At 41.2% G+C, this 14,425-nt stretch overlaps 1 protein-coding gene across 2 annotated transcripts in view; it reads right to left on the bottom strand.

The window, feature by feature from the left end:
* Positions 1 to 14,425, bottom strand: part of PAPPA (pappalysin 1) — a 246,970-nt gene that overhangs the window by 90,570 nt on the left and 141,975 nt on the right. For both annotated transcript variants that reach the window (XM_054502141.2, XM_063649861.1), the window contains exon 10: positions 7,129 to 7,322. In XM_054502141.2, coding sequence (XP_054358116.1) covers positions 7,129 to 7,322 — 194 coding nt within the window. The remainder of the gene's footprint in view (positions 1 to 7,128; positions 7,323 to 14,425) is intronic.

Below are 14,425 nucleotides of genomic sequence, written 5' to 3'. Positions count from 1 at the left end.
AGATGAGAGCTTTGGTGAAGGCCATAGCAGGCAGAGCAGGCAAGGAAGGGACAGAGAGCCCCTTAGAAGTGATTTCAGCATTGGGTATAGAGTACAGGATTTCTTCCTGCCCTTTGCAAATAGCACACTCTAATTAGCATTGCAGAATTGCTTATCAATGCAGAATTTCCAAGTGAGGCTGTTTTAATGCAATACCAGTATCCTGGTATAAGAAAAGAAAATGGAAGAAAGAGTGCCATGGGTGGGGTGATTCATCTCCCTGAGACTCAGTTTCTTCATTTTGAGAGAGGAATATTAAGAATTCTCAGCAGGGTTGTTCTGAAATCTATGCAAAATAATACAGGGCCTGGCATGTAAGAAGTGTTCAACAGTTGTCAATGTTCTTCTTTCAATGATCCAACCATATTAGCCCCCTGCTGAAAAGCTCCCCATTGCCCTCAGGATAATGTCAAGTTCCAAGCATTGGCAGGATTTTCCGAACCATGTTTCCTAGCTCATCTCTCTTGACTTCCCCTTCATCTATTATTTACCTTTTTTTGGATATACCCCTTGCAGCCCCCATCATGTGATTCTTTCCTCCCTCTCCTGTCCTCCCTCTCCTGTCCTCCAGCTTATCCTCTTAGTTGAAACTCAGCAATCACTTCTCCCTGACCTCCTCTCGGTCCGCCTCTCTGAGCAAGTCTGCCTCAGACTTGGCAGCCATCAGAAAATATGCACATCTGACTGGGCGCAGTGGCTCACACCTGTAATCCCAGCACTTTGGGAGGCCGAGGAAGACAGATCACTTAAGGTTAGAAGTTTGAGACCAGCCTGACCAACATGGTGAAACCCCATCTCTACTAAAAATACAAAAATTAGCTGGGCGTAGTGGCATAGGCTTGTAATCCCAGCTACTTGGGAGGCTGAGGCAGGAGGATCACTTGAACGTGGGAGGTGGAGGCTGCAGTGAGCCGAGATTGTGCCACTGCACTTCAGCCTGGAGGACAGAGTGAGACTTTGCCAAAAAAGAAAAAAAGAAAGAAAATATGCACATCTTACAATTCCCTTTCACTGACATTTTTAGGTTTCCTATGTATAGCACATAGCTTGTGACAAAACTGTAAATTGAGCAAAGTTTCTTCTTCCTATTTGTGCATTTATTATTTTTTTCTCCCCATATCCCTGCTATAATTAGGCAGACATTCCAAAATTTAAGAAATAATTTTTACATGCAAGGGTTGGCAATTTACAACACTTATGTGTCTCTCTTATTTCCATACACACATTTTAGAAAACTCTCTGGAAAGGGCAATGGGTGAAAGAATGGGGGCCAAAAGATGGAGATCTAAGCAGCAGGCAAAAATTGTAGGGCAGTATTTTGGGTATTAGAGAGAGGGAATGCCCACTTTCCCAGTGTTCCTTAAATGCATACCACATATTAAAAGACGCAAAAGACACTAGCTCTTCTAGCTTGTTCTCGTGTCAGTCATTGGAGCAGGCTTGAGCTGCCTGGTCCTGTAGCTGTATTTCTATTATGAACACAGTGGCCTGCATCGTGGTTCTGCCCCTTATAGAGATGAGCCCTGAAGCAAGTTACTCTGCTCTCTGAGCCTTTGTGTCCTAATCTGTAAAGTGAAAACAGTGATTCCTATTTTTGTAGTAGCTTTAGTAGGATTCATGAAATTTGGTGGAAAGCCTGGAAGAAGTTGATAAATGCTATTTTTATAATTTGTCCAGGATCTTCTGAAAGTGGGCAAAGGACTTTTCTATCTTACGCACTGGCTCTCATCCCTACTGGCTGAGTAAGCTGATAGCAGTGTGGTTTCTTCCTCGAGGAAACTCCCTCTAGACCTTACACTCTCACTCTTGGGTCTTTGGCTGCTATTTCTAGTTGAAAACACCCTTCTGATGACATGGTAAGCTTTATGAAGGCAGAAAAAGAACCAGTACTTCTTTGAAGCTTCTCAAAGTGCCTGCTGCAGTTCTGAGTATGCAGCAAACATTTGCTGACGCAACTATGTTTAATTCAACAAAATGTTGACTGAGCTTCTGTTCTGTGTGGGTCCCTACAGCCAGCTTTGGGGGGAGTGCAAAGAAGGAAACCTGACATGAACAAGACAGGAAATTAACATTTGAACTACCCATCAAGTTAACAAACCCAGCACAGAGTGTTTTCTCTGCATCCTTCACTTCTACCAGGTAGATATCATTCATCTTAATTTCTACCAGGTAGATGTTATCATTCTCATTTTCTACAGGACACTAAGATTCCCAGAAGAGTAACTTACTCAAGGTTTCCATGTCAGAATGGAATTTAAGAGAGCAGAGCCAGATCTGCATGATTTCTACTTCACCTCATTAACGGCCATGCTCTCTCTCTCACGTTCCTCAGTGCAGGACTCAAATATATTTCTGTTCAATCAAGTGAATAAATAAATTAATGTATAAATTGTTATATTACAAGGTATAGTATGGTTTGTATTTTATTTTATTTTTATTTTTCTTGAGATGGAGTTTCCCTGTCATCACCTAGGCTGGAATGCAATGGCACCGTCTCGGCTCACTGTAATCGCTTGAACCAGGTTCAAGCGATTCTCCTGCCTCAGCTTCCCAAGTAGCTGGGATTACAGGTGCCGGCCAGCACAATCGACTAAATTTTATATTTTTAGTAGAGACGGGGTTTCACCATGTTGGTCAGGCTGGCCTCGAACTCCTGACCTCAGGTGATCCGCCCGCCTCAGCCTCCCAAAGTGCTGGGATTACAAGCGTGAGCCACCGTGCCCAGCCTGGTTTGTATTCTAGTAGAGGCATGAAGTATTATGGATGGGCCAAGGAATAATAATAGCAACTCAAAATGAAGCAGCCAAGGACTAATATACCCAATCGTGGGTTAATGGGACATAAAGTCAGAGAATCAATTACAAAGAAAAGAGGCATACCTAGGTCTCACCTGCCTTCTAGTGCAGGAATCTTCTGTTCAGTAAGTCGCCCAGCCTGAATGCCTTATGTTGGGGAACTTCGTATACCACAAGGCACTCCATCCCACTGTGGATAGTTCTCGTTCTTTGAAAAGTTTTCTTTACTTTGGCCCTCAAACTACTGCCCTCAAAATGCTTAGTCTAAGTTTTACCCTCAAAGGATTAACGAAATAAATTGGTTGGTTGACTGAAGGTCTGTAATCCCTTAGGAGAGCACTGTAAATTCCAGATAGTCTTAGTATTTCCATTTCCTCCTCAGGCCACTGCAAAGGAGGGAGGTGCCTGTTTGGATAGGAGGAAACAGACTTTGGTAGAAATGCTGGGGGTCGGGGTAAAAGGAAGGAATATCAACATCTCATTTCGGCATCCTTTTGTGAAAAGCATTGGAGAAATGTGAAACATGGAGACAAAATAAGAACAATACAAGATCTTTGCAAGCACTTAAACCAAACCAGGTTCTGAGGTTCTCAGAAGAGAGATAACTTGATTTTTTCAGTTAATTTCCATTTTTTTCTGTCTCAGGAACTTCTTGATTCCAGCTGGGCCAGGAAGGTGCATGGCCAAAATATCCAAAGAATGTCTTTTATTATAGGATGTTCAACCTAATTTGCACAACCAGGAAGTTTTGATACTTCTGATAAGGTTTGGATATGAGACTCAATATTCAGGGTTAGCTTTGCCCTAACCAAATTTGGGAATCATGTTTGAAAAGAATGAACGAGAAACACTGGAAACCATTAGATATGGCAGGCTTTTACAACATCAAAACTGAAGTTTTAATCAATAGTCTCAAGCCATATAGCACAATGCATGTTGTTTCTTTGCAGTAGTCATAGAGATCCTGCAGACTTATTGTGATAAGAATGTGCCTTTGATAGAATTCTCACTCCTAACTCTTGTACAGTGACTAGGTCAGAGGCTGGGTATTTCAGTTCTTTGGTTTCTTCCACAGGCTCTAGCACAGAACTAGGCACATAACTCCAATAAACATCTTCGCATTTATCTGTCAGGGAAAGACAGAAAGTGGGACCAAACTGAATTGTAAAGAGGAAATGGGAATGACTAGGTTATTTCATCATTCCCTAAGTTAATGGAGTGTCCTAGGGAACTCCAGGGCATCATGGAACAGGGCCACCTTGTCAGGGAATGGGAACAGCCTGAATTTGAAGGTAAGGGCAGTGACTATAAGTTTGCTCAAGGAGAACTGAAGTACCTCATGAGGTCTGCAGAGTGACACTCAATGCTGAGATCTATCCATCTAGGAGTCTTTCTGCTTGTTTTGCAGTGAAGTTTTCCAGGAATCCAGCCACTTCCAACTTTTGAATGTGACCTCATGTTCCCAAGGGCCCACTGTCATTCATCTTCCATGAGATTCTTCTAATCCTAGATTCTTCCCTTATGGACTATGTAACTTATAGTGAAGCCACTGTGTTCCTCAGTTTCTCCAAGGTAGACAACAATTCCTACCTTGAAGAATGACAAGGGGATTGGCTGTAATGTGCATACATGTGTCCAGTGCCTGGGGGACCTTGATAACTACTATTTCCTTCCTGCTATTCTCTCCTATTTGCTTTGGTACTCCCATGCTCCTACAGGGCCTTTTCATGTGTAAATTTGTGTGTGTGTGTGTGTGTGTGTGTGACAGAGAGAGAGAGAGAGAGAGAGAGAGAGAAGAGGGAGAGTATGAGCATCTTGGGGGAAAGTGAGAAGCACATGATACAATTCCTATCTTCTTCCTAAGCCCAACTTCTAAGAGCCCCCCCAGCTCCTCCTCTCAAGCTATCAACATCTTCACTGGAAGCCCTGACAGGGTGAAAATTAACTACCAATCTCTTCTAATCACTGTACAAGGTAATGAAGGGCATAATTATACTTCCTCCCCATTCTCTGTTGTTGGAAGGAAGGTACGTTTACACTTCAGGAATAGCCTTTACCTCTAATTATGCAGGCTCCGTGTGTGTGTGTGTGTGTGTGACTGTGTGCCCATGTACATGTGTATGCGTGTGCCTGTGCCTCTGTGTGTGGTGGTGGTAGGGTGTGTGTGTGTGTGTTTGTGAATGACTTCTAGGTACTTGCTTTCAGATGAGGAATTCAGGAGACTTTTGTTCTGCTGCCCTCTTCCTGGCCCTGCACCCAGCCTGCACACATATTCCCTCCCCTGACCCTGTATTCTCCAGTGAGCTGATCTCATTATGGCAAATTTAGTTACAGCTGAAATCTCCTTGTAACAAAGATTATGTCCAAGCCCAGAGTAATGGAACCTAGTCGATTTCATTAAAATAAAATTGGTTACAATGAATAATTCAATAGGATGATTTTGTTTCCTCATCTCCTCTTTGTAGATCGAAGAGCTAGTATTTATAATGATTTTTTAAATTGGATTTTTGTTTAGGAAGAGATAATCACCAGTAATTCCTGACAGCCCCCCCCCCCCACTTACAAGATTGGAATAATTGCCCCATGAAGCTTCTTTTCAAATGCTAAGACTGGAAAATTCTTTCTCTCCTTTTCTCACATTAGTCTCAATAACATTTGGGTGATTTTTAAGCACAGCTGCTACCTCAACTCTTGCTCATGGGAGGTTCTGAGTGTGTTAATAATTCTCTTGTTTGAAGGTTGTTTTTAAAACATTTCTAAGAACTGGATGCTAGTGTTGAATTTGGAATTCCTGGTTCTCTTGCTGGCCCCAGCACTGTTGTTTCTGAAGCAGGACATTCTATGTGATAGAGAGGCAATGCGTGAGTGTTTTCTGTCAGTGTCGTTTATTTGCATGTGGCAATGGGATGTATGTGTGTGTATGTGTGTGTATCTACAGTCAATTAAACACACATTTGCTGGGCACCTATCTAGCCTTTGCTTGAACATGAGAGAACAAAGATGAATAAACTGAAACTTGTTCTCAAAGAACCAGCAGCCTAATGGGGGAGCCAGACAGACAAACAGATACTTCAGAGTTCAGTATGATAAATGCAACCACACAGATGATTCCACCAAGTACAGACATGGCACAGGGGGAGGATGAACCCTAGCCGTTCATCTATCTGTGCACTCATTCATTCATTCATTCATTCATTCAGCAGGCTGGCACTATACATTGTTAAGCATCAGGAAATGCCATGTTACCATTTGTTTCCACTCTCCTGAGGGCATTCAAAAATAAATGCAAATGAATAAAGGCTTTAGTGATGTAAACATAAACAAAAAGTGAATGAAGAAATAATCAAATACAGGCAACAACTAAAAATGAAGTAGTCCTATTCTGTTCCTCACCGAGTGATTCTTCACTGGACCCCAGAGGAAGGTCATATCTTTCTTTCATCTAGAAGCCAGGCCTACCCCACTAAACCTAAATCAAGAAAGCAATATTAGAAAGGAATGCCTGGGAATAGCAGCTCATCTGCAAGGCCAGGAGGCAGGCTGGTCTCTGAAAGGCCACTAGGCCAGGCAGCCAGAAGCACTGAGTCGTGTCTCTGGGAAATTTGAGTCTCGGGGAAGGCAGGTGCTTCCTTGGTAAGATAATTGGAAAGGGGGCTCTCGGGACAGCAAGGCCATCTCTAGAATCATACAAGCACTGGTAGCCCCAAAACTCTCACTCCCTGGACTAAGCCGTCAGTCCCTTGGGGAAGAACTGTGGCACATAAATAGTGCATTAGGGGACTGAGGCATGAGTCACAGCTTCTTAGAATTGGGAAGGCCCTTGGAGATCAACAAGCTCAACTACTCTTTATTTTAAGGATGAGGGAGAAAAATAGAGCCCAGAGAGGTGGGGGAACTAGTCTAAGGCCACATAGCAAATTACTGTAGAATTACTGTTAATTCAAGAAGTACACAGCTTGGCGCCCCCTAAAAAGTGGGACTTCCAATATAAATTCATTCTTACCTCATTGAAATACATGATATATGCAAAATGGAGTTCTTTCTCCAACTATTAGTTATTACAGGCAAGGAAATAGGAGGACAGTCATTACCCTATCATACAATGTTCCCTGCCCTAACAATTCCAGATCTAATCCTTTACAAACAGTATTCATGAAGCCCTAACAGTACATTTAATAAAGATGTGCTCAAGTGGCCATAGCCAATGACACTGCCTTAGAGGTGAGTAGCCTTGTGGGGCATAGCGGAGACTTTGAATGTCTGCAGGAAATGTCACACATGGTTAGGATCTTACCTGGGATGCTGCTGGCTGTCCGATGATGACCCAGCCTGGGCATTGCTGGTCTTGATGAGATACTGAAGCATTGGATGCCCATTGATCCAGGAATCCCTGGGGCGTGTAGACACCACAGTCCTTAATGCTGGTTTTTTGTTCAAATTCCTCACATACCCCATCACCATCATGGAAATAGCACCGGCTGGGTTCATCTGCAAAAGATTGACATAGAAAGGGAGAGAATAAATACATATTTGTTCTTTGGCCTCAGCAATCATCAGCAGCTGCAGAATCAGACCACCAAAACCACTGGTACTGTCAAGCCCATCATCGTTAGTCACGATGGACTATTACTCAGTCTTTAAAACAAAGAGGGAAATTCTGTCATCTGCAACAACATGGATGAACCATGTTCATGGAGACCACCATGTTATGGGAAATAATCCAGTCACAGAAGGACAAATACTGCATGATTCAACTTATAGATGGCATGTAAAGTAGGGAAGCTCATAGAAGTAGAAAGTAAAATGGTGGTTTCCAGGGTCTTGTGGGAGGAGGAAATGGAGAGTTGCTTTTCAGTGAGTATGTGGTTTCAATTGTGCAACATGAAAAAGTTATAGGAATCTGCTGTAAAATAGTATGCTTATAGTTAACAATATTGTACTGTACATTTAAAATATGTAAAGAAGGTAGACCTCGTGTTGTGTGTCTATGCTGTAATAAAAAGTTCACAAACACTTTCACCTTCATTATTCGAAATATTCCTCATAAAAACTTCATGTGGAAGGTATTATTCTTCCAGATGAGGAAACTGAGATTCCACACATCTTTAATAACTTAACCAAGATCACACAGTGTGTTAATACCTGATCTGGGTCTCCAACTCAGGCATTCACTTTCCAAGTTCTGAGTGCATTATTTGACACACAAGAATTTCACAGATGCAAACTGGGGGTTGTTTAACTCCAAAGAGGATTTCAGTTTTGCATTAAAACATGAACTGATTTACAAGGGACACTGGCTTCAATTCCAACTCTGAAACCAAATTGCTCTGTTAATTTGAACAAGTCTCCTTGCCGCACTGGGCTCAACCATCAGAGCAGAGAAAGAGGTTACGCTATTGAGACACCAAGAACCCTTCCTGTCTAATGCTATAGGCTTCTAAGGGCTTGTCGGATACCCTAGGAGTTTTAGTTAAAGACCAAGTGAATTCTCAAGCTCCCATGTCATCTAAACCACAGCAAGTGCTTCTGTTTGGAATGATTTAAAGCTGCAGCCAGCTGCAATGATTCTCATTTAGCTGCAAGGACAAGGATAACAGAAGCACAAAGCTAGCAGTAGGATGCCTTCTAAGTAGGTATGACCTATGCATGTTTCTTGATATTTCAACACAGAACAATACAAGGAAAAACCTCAATGTGGCCAACCAAGAGAGATCACCTTGTCCACCTTTTTACTAATTCTAGCATCAGCTCTTCTGTGCTATTTTCCCAACTTTTCTAGGCAAAGCTAAATACCACCTCCTGTGTGGGTGCCTATTTTATAAAGATTTCTATCTTAACACTTATCACACTGTGCTGCTATTAAGTCTACATGTTGCAGGACTTTTGAAAGATTCTGAGCTCCTTGAAATATAGTTGCTAGCCAGTGTCTTAGGGTTACTATATAATTTATCATCCAAACCAGAGCACTTTGAAAATGATAGTGGTGCTATTAAAAATTATGTCCAGACAAAAGGAACATATCCTGGGAAAATCTGAATTTCTCAGGCAAATCAGGATATATGGTCACCCTAAGGCTTCTGCTTGATTTAGAACATTCTTCCACAAAATAATAGAGTGGAGCTCTGGAGAGGGCACTGAATTTAGGGCCAAAGACAAGGGTTTGGTTTCTGTCCCTTACATTAGCTATGTATCTTTGCACAACTGGCTTCACTTACTTCTTGGCCTCTTCCCCCTGTCCCCAATCTGTAATGTAGAAATTATAGTCCCAACCAGGATAACCTCTCAGGATAACCATAGAACTCTAATAGGAAATGAACATAAATGTGCTTTGTACATCCTAGAATAATCATCGAGAGAAAAAAAAAACTCTTCTTTTAATGGGTCGATTTGCTTCTAAGTGGAGGAATTAAATCAGCTTGTGAAATCAGTGCTCACTTGAAACACATTCAAGCAACTTTCCCCTAGCTAGAAAGAGCCCCTGCCAAGGAGAAACAAGACAGATTTCTATGATGCTAAGTATCTGAAAAGAAGAGTCACTGGATTCAGGGGCAGCAGAATGCTGAACTTCTTCCAAGCTCCAAAATCCCTTGTTTATTTCTGCCAACAGTTTACCTAGTGAAATACTATCAAAAGAGCCCAAATAGGGCCGGGCACAGTGGCTCATGCCTGTAATCCCAGCACTTTGGGGAGAGCCAAGGCAGGCAGATTGCTTGAGCAATCACATGAGCCTGAGCAACATGATGAGACCCTGTCTCTCCAAAACATACAAAAGTTAGCTGGGCACAGTGGTGCACATCTGTAGTCCCAGCTACTCAGGAGGCTGAGGTGGGAGGATTTATTGAGCCCAGTAGGTCAGAGCTGCAGTGAGTAGTGATCACACCACTGCACTCCAGCCTGGGTGACAGAGCAAGACCCTGTCTGAAAAAAACAAAAAAACAAAAAACAAAACAAAACAAAAGAAAAACAGAAAGGGAAAAAGAAAGAAAGAATGAGCAAAAGAAACAGAATAAATCAATTCATTATAAGTGACCAGTAGCATTCATGGCAGTTCAACCATAGAAAGAATACAGGCTCAGTACTTCTCAGTAGCTCCAACCTCTTGTGAATGTGGCCACTCTACATATCGTGTAACCTAGGCCCAATCCAAGAGTGACCAGCCATAAATCCAGAGTTTACTCTTCAGAAACCCAATACAGAGAACTGAAAAGAACAAGGGTTTTGACATCAGGCAGAAGTAGGTACAAATCTGAATTCTGCTTCCTATAAGTACTACAAAGAGGACATAAACAAAATAACCTAACCTCTCTGAACTTCATTTTCCCCATCCGAAAAAAAAAAAAAAAAAAATGGAGGTAATGATATTTACCCAGCGTTGTTGCAGTGATTTCAGATGATTGTGTGTATAATGCTGGCCCCTTCATCCATTTTATCTAATGGAAAACTGTGAGCTCAAGGAGGAAGCCATCTGCTTCCAGGTCACAGAGACAGGTGGTAGCAGAGCAAGAAGTAGAAGACTGGCCTTTTTACACCTAGCAGAGAAATCTTCCCCTTACATGCCATAGCCACAGAATGACGAAAACAACCTCTTGGAAGTAAGATCATAGGGGTGCCTAACTCTTGGTATCACTTTCTTCTCCTCTAATATAAAGAAAAATAGGGTAAGATTATGTTCTCTGTAAGGGTAAGATCTAGTCTCTAAAATGACTTAATTTCCTTAGCAAAAAACCTCTCAGAATGACAGAAATTGGGGTTAGATTTTAGTTCTTCTAAAGGCTAATTTCTTCCTGATTATGTTAAAGACCCAATAAATCTGTCTGCTAGGAATCAGCAGAACCTGAGAATGGAGAAAAGGTAGAAATAGACATAGGTAGGTAAACAGGTATGCAGGCAGGTCAATAAGTAATAGATGATATATAGATAGGTAGAGGAAGAGTTAAAAGACTGAAAAAAAAAGATGGAGTTAAAAAGAAAACAAGGGAGAGAGAGAGAAAGAGAGAGAGAAGATGCAGTTTCTTCTCCAAGATTCTGCTGACAAAGCTATTGTGAGTCTCTTTTTAAAATAACATTCTTGGACACAGCTATTCAGTTTCTGTTGCTACTAGTGTCCCGGGGGTCCTTCAGCTACATCTGCCAGCCCGTGTCTGGGGAATTCTCTCTCCCTCTCTACTCCCTCTGCCCCAAGCACAGAAGAGAACAGAGTGAGGAATGGAATACAAATGTGCGGCTGGAAAAAACAAAGACAGCAACAACAAAACACTAAAACAAACTGGTCTTGTTTTCATTACATCAGTTTACTTGGTGCTCCTTAAATACTTTCTGCTAGATGCTGAGCAGGTTGTAGTGAAAACAGTCTGAAGTCAATACCAAGGTCAAATAACTTCCATGTAGTAGCTAGGTGGCATTGATAATAATACAGTAAATTTCATTGTGAGGGGTACTATGAAAATTATACACAGACATACACATTCATGTGCACACACACACACTTTTATACACATACACATCCTGAAAACATAATACACTTTCAATAAATATTTGTTGAATGAATGAATGACCAAAATCTGGCATCCCCGATGTATATACTCTCGACCAAATATAGTTTAAACTCTGTACCCTTTGACTATTTTCTTTAGACTATGTCTTAGGGAGAAGGAAATGGAGCTGTAAGCCAGGTGGTGACTAGCTGATAGTGGGATTACACTGGGCATTCTGATTTCTCCATCCCACGCCATCTTCCCCTCATATCAGGGAATTCCTCACTTCAGATTCATTCACTTTCATGTGGTGACACATTTAGAAATCTGCTCTATCCAGCTAGGAGACTTGACGTGGGTAGGTGCCATTAGCAAAGTCTGTCTTCCCCAGTTGAGATTTTATATGCCAGAAACTTTCTTTTCCTTTTGGAAGAAATGAGTTCAGCTTCAAGAGCCTGAGGCAGATGGACTTTGTGTAAGTGGATAGACATAGTTGATACTGCCACCAGTTGACTTATTTTCATTTGTCTGGAGCATCAAGGTGAAATGCCATGTCCCTGAGTTCCTGAGGCACATCTGCAGGACACTACTTAAGATGCACAAAGATCGTTATTCCTATTTGAAAGCTTGGAAAACCAAATCTTAGGAAGATGATATTAGTTTACCTTGAAGCAAAGGCTCAGGTTAGAGCTATTGTTAAGAGTTCTTATCCTTGAAGTCAGAAACCCTGAATTCAAGCTCTTGATCTAACTCCGATTATTGGTTAATCTTGGACATGGTATTTCGCCTCCCTATGCCTCAGTTTCCCCATATATAAAATGAAAACAAAATTACATTTTAGACTTTCTCAACAAGGTTCTGAGGATGATCAAACAGCATAACAGACTGAGATGGGAAAATAATACTGGTCTTAAAGACACAGGGTCTATTCTTAACAATGATGATAATGAGGTTGGAGTTGGAGAAGAAGTCTTCTTAATTAGAGATTCTACTTTTCTCTACCCAGCCCTAGACCCTAAGGTATCTTGAAGGATAGACATGCTCAAAGAGGATGCATGAGCTATTTTCAATATAAATGCCAAGGAAGCAAGTAAACAAACAAAAGAAAAAAGTAACAACCTAAAGAAAATAATATATTGACTTACACTGGAATGATTTCAACACAATTGGTGGACAATAATTAACTTAGCTAGATTAGAAACTTTGGGAATTTATGATGTCACTAGAATCACTCAGGTGAATAAGTGACAGAAATAGCTAAAGAGGTTAAAGAGGTCAGAGCTGGAGAAAGGAGGAAGAAATTAAATTATTTGTGTCTTCTCAGTACAAGATATTAGGGATAATTTTCACAAGGAAACTTGCCTTCACATTGACTCTCATCAGTTTCAAAACGTTGAACAGATAGTCATAAGTTATCGGTTACTATAAAAGCTAACTGAAGTCAATGTGTTCTTCAAACATGGCCTGAGATTATGTGTATTCTCCAGGATAGTGGGATAATTTATGGTATTTTGGCTATAAGTCTTCTACCTGACATACAAGTCTTACCATGCCCCTCGTTTGATAGATCCCCACTACTTATAGAAGGTCATTTTCTGCCAGACATGGTGGCTCATGCCTGTAATCCCAGCACTTTGGGAGGTTGAGGCGGGCAGATCATCCGAGGTCAGCCTAGCTAACATGGTGAAACCCTGTGTCTACAAAAAATAGAAAAATTAGCCAGGCGTGGTGGTGTATGCCTGTAATCCCAGCTACACAGGAGGCTGAGGCAGGAGAATCAGTTGAACACGGGAGGTGGAGGTTGCAGTGAGCTGAGATCACGCCATTGCACTCCAGCCTGGGTGACAGAGCAAGACTCTGTCTCAAAAATATAAAAATAAAAATAAATACATACATAAAAATAATTTTAAAAAACACAATCTTCCTTAGCTTGGCATACAAGACCATCCACAAACTATCCTCTTCATGCACATTCCACACCAACAATTCCGTTTCATTTCTCCATGCCCTTACAAAGGTTGTTTTTCTCTGCCTGAAATGTGCTTTCCATTTTTCACTTTGCTAACTCCCACTGGTTCTTCAAGGTTCATCTATAGCATCTCCTTTGCAAGTCTTCTCTATTCCTCATCCCTTTTTCCTGACTCTCACCCTAGCTGAGTGTCATTCCTGTGTTCTCACAGTTCCTAGATTTCTTCCATCACAGTTTCCTCACTGTCTGTCTGTGGGTCTGTTTCCTTATCAGGCAGACAAGATCTCTGCGAACAGAACTGTGGAGTCCTTCACGGTAGTATTTCCAACCCATAACAGTGCTCAGAGTAAAGGAGACACCAAACCAGTGATTGAGGAATATATGACTAGATGAACAACAAATGAAAGGTAACAATGGATTTATCTTTGAGTTCATTTATTACCAGATTATACATAGTCTAAACTAACTAGGTGCTTGTGTACTTTTTTGTAATGCTATCACTGACCATACCATGATAGTACTACAAACCAGATTTCATCAAAACAGAGGCACCTTCTTATAGGGTATGTCATGCTTTTCCTAAAAGATTTATCAGCTTCACTATAAAATTTCCTCAAACCTTGGGATTGCAGTTTTCAAAATTAAACCCCAAGGGATTGCTTCTCAAACATTTCTGAGATGCCCAGCTAACACTAAGAACCCAGTAATTCATTTTTGATTATTTCAGCAATGAATGAGCAACACATAAGAGCTACCAAAGCTTTCTGGAGATTTTAGGAGTGAGGGCTATTGCAATCCCCAGCTAAAATATCTTCTAATCAGTAGATGAGAACTGGAGAAGTCTATAAATTCATTTAATCAATATACTAACATCTGCTTGTTGTTGTGCTGGTGCTGGAAATACATTAATGAATCAGGACAGGCCCTCCTCCTATCAATACTTCTTGGGAAAATGAGAGAAGGCTTCCTTGACAAAATGATTTGGGGGAAACATCTTAGAGGGTATAAATAATTTGAGCATGCAAAGAGAGGTGTCTGAGTAAAGGATAAACTTTGACCAATACTTGAGTAAGGGAATGCAGTAAATCCTGGAACTAATACAGTGAGAAACTGATCTGAAGCTAGATTTAAAAAATATTGCAATACTA

Source organism: Pongo pygmaeus, chromosome 13 (assembly GCF_028885625.2).
Source record: "Pongo pygmaeus isolate AG05252 chromosome 13, NHGRI_mPonPyg2-v2.0_pri, whole genome shotgun sequence".
Taxonomy (NCBI): Eukaryota; Metazoa; Chordata; class Mammalia; order Primates; family Hominidae; genus Pongo; species Pongo pygmaeus.
The sequence above is the reverse complement of the archived record's forward strand: the minus strand, read 5'-3'. Positions and strand labels throughout refer to the sequence as shown.